The 2,701-nt window shown below is 42.2% G+C and overlaps 1 protein-coding gene across 1 annotated transcript in view; it reads left to right on the top strand.

Annotated features, from left to right (window-relative positions):
- LOC103150330 (alkylglycerol monooxygenase-like) overlaps positions 1–2,701 on the top strand; it is a 51,423-nt gene extending 48,722 nt beyond the window's left edge. Inside the window, exons 11-12 of the mRNA XM_016680626.1 lie at positions 1,312–1,394; positions 2,571–2,701. Of these exons, the coding sequence (XP_016536112.1) occupies positions 1,312–1,394; positions 2,571–2,685 (198 nt within the window). The 3' untranslated portion in view covers positions 2,686–2,701. The remainder of the gene's footprint in view (positions 1–1,311; positions 1,395–2,570) is intronic.

Below are 2,701 nucleotides of genomic sequence, written 5' to 3'. Positions count from 1 at the left end.
CAGCATTGATAGAGGAAGACCAAACAGGTTTTAATGGCGGACGTCAAACACACGATAATATTAGAAGAGTATTGGTAGATCAAGAACCAGCGATTACAGTTTTTCTGCAGCATTAAGTCGTTTCCCCGCTGATAGCACATTGATCAGCGCGTACATGAGCATGATTGATCTTCAGAAAATTTGCTAACCAAGGAGGTAGGGTTGGGAGGACAGTGCGCCAGCAGCCTGCCGTATTTTTGTCGAAAATTGTTAAAGGTAATGAAAAGTCAGAGTTGCAGAGTGGGTATCATAAGTTGGGAATAATAAAGTGTGAGGTCAAAGGGCAGGCAATTTGTGCACAATGCCAACAATGCTTAATCCGTCTTTACTGTTACTATTAGTGGTGTCTAAAAAAATAAAAACTATTCAAAACAAACTGCTTTTAGCCTGCTGGGGGAGCAAGTAAGGAAATCAGGAAGGGGACAAACACTTTTTCACACCACAACATTTACAGCGAATACAAAGGACTTTTTACATTTGATTAAAAATATTTGGACCAACGTTTTCTGTGTGGCTGTTATACATTTAATCAGATAAAAGCTGAGAACACCCACCCACCGATTTGTTGACACCATAACTGTATCCTCTCATATGAAGAGGTATGAAGTAAAACCCATTTTATGGACTGTGATGCTAGGGTAAACGTAAAGACACACTGCATGGCTGCATCCAGTGGATGGGTTTATTTCATCCTGACTGTATACGGTGTCTCCTCCTGGGTTTGGGAGCAGTGAGATCTGGCTGTTAGTCTTTGTATTGAGTGTCAGAGAAACATAAACCTTAGTTTACAGCATGCGGCATCCTCAGGGGACGCTCGGCTTCCAGCTGCTGCCCGCAGCCAAGGCCTTAGGCTAGAGAACACAGTTTAGCTCCAGGACTTCGTGTTTGTGTGAACGTCCCAAATAGCTGGGAAAAGGTCAGTGGGAGTCTGGATGGGATCTTTGCTCCACTGTTGGTTGTTTTGGCTCCTTTTTAGGACCGCTCAGCGGTCTGTTCATCTGTGGTCAAATCCCCTGTCAAGATGACCGGACCATCTCTGCAAACTTTGAGTCCAATAGCTGCAGTGCTGACTGGGTGCCAGAGCACTCGCGCTGAAGGTCAGACATGTTTAGGTTGGCATCAGCAAGTAAAAGTGGAGCAGCCGTGTGGTTGACGGCCGCTCTCCCATGAAGGTCTCCTGCAGATGTTTCTTTACCAACCATGATATTGATTTTAGTTTCTTTTATGTGTTTTTTCCTTATATTTCTCATGGAAATTGTGTTTCTGTCCTAGGTGCTGTCTCAGTTAACTATTTTCGGGATGACCAGCTACGTTTTGCTTACCCTCACCTCCCTGGGCTTCATCATTGAGCAAAGGTGCAGTTTGTGCAGCTTCTAACATCAGCATACAGCAGCTGAAAATGTTGATGTAAAATGCTTTAATTGTATTTTATGCAACTTTAATTGTTTCAAATTATAATCTCAAACCAAAATAAATTTATGTGAAAAGTAATTGACCATGTAATTCATGAATTAACATTTATTTGGCCCGATTTCCCTTCATCACGTAAAAGAGAACCTGTCTGACATCATGAGGTAGGCTGAAATATCTTAACCCACATGTGTCAAACTCGTGGCCTGAGGGCCAGATCTGGTCCGCTGCAGCTTTTAAAGTGGCTCCAAATTACATCAATAACTCCAACAAGTATTGTTTCCACAATCCAACATAATCTGCTGGAAACCTTTGAAATCTCCTTCAGATTCATCTATTTCTTACGTAGTTTTCATTTTAATTTCTGTTAGCATCGTCTTAAGGGGTTAAAAAGTCAAAACAGATAGAAAACCAAGCTCAGTTTGGAGGAGGATACTTCTAAGACTTTGGCATAACGGCAATAGCCATTATCCAAAAATGGAGCCAACCAAAGGACCGGTGAACCGTATCAGGGTAGCCACAACATTGGAAGCCCTGCAGGGTTTATTTGCCCCTATTGTTCTCACAGTTTAACAATAGGAATGAGACTGGGTAAGCATTTATGGGAGGGCTCCAAGGCGAAAACAACTGCTTACCAAAAAAAAGCAAGAACTTTCTAATAAAACTTTTTGCGTTCCCTGTTCAGAAAATATTCTCTTGACTGGTGAAACGAAGGCTAGACTTCGTTTCACCAGTCTGCAGTTCTGCAGAACTGAGTGAAAACTCGGGACTTCGGCTCTCTGTTCCAGCTATGCTTTTTGTGAAGTAAAGCTTAAGTTGGTCAAAAATCCAAAGCACGTCAACATGTCGCAAAACTAAGACAAAATGTGAAGGTTTTACAGTGGCCTAGTCAAAGTCTGAACTTTAATGGAGATGGTGAGTCTAGATGCAAATGTTTGACGGCAGCTGTTGACATCAAATGTTCAGTTTCCATGGAAATTACTTTTCCACATAGAATTACTTTAACGGTTGGTTTTGATAGATTTTTCCCTTAAAAAAATTAAATAATTTTGTCACAGGTGTGATGAAAAAGTGAACTCAGTCTGTTACTGTTCTCTGATTTCATGCGTCTGTACCTTCAGGCCATCATCAGCCTTCTTGGAGACGATTCGCTGCGTTGTCATGGTAATGCTGATGCGGTACAGCTACCTGAGGTCCCCCTTGCCTTTACTCTCTGTCCCCACTGAGGTAAGCTAAGCTACCGGCGCTACAG

The sequence above is a fragment of the Poecilia formosa genome, unplaced genomic scaffold (genome assembly GCF_000485575.1).
Source record: "Poecilia formosa unplaced genomic scaffold, Poecilia_formosa-5.1.2 Scaffold250, whole genome shotgun sequence".
Classification (NCBI taxonomy): domain Eukaryota; kingdom Metazoa; phylum Chordata; class Actinopteri; order Cyprinodontiformes; family Poeciliidae; genus Poecilia; species Poecilia formosa.
The sequence above is the reverse complement of the archived record's forward strand: the minus strand, read 5'-3'. Positions and strand labels throughout refer to the sequence as shown.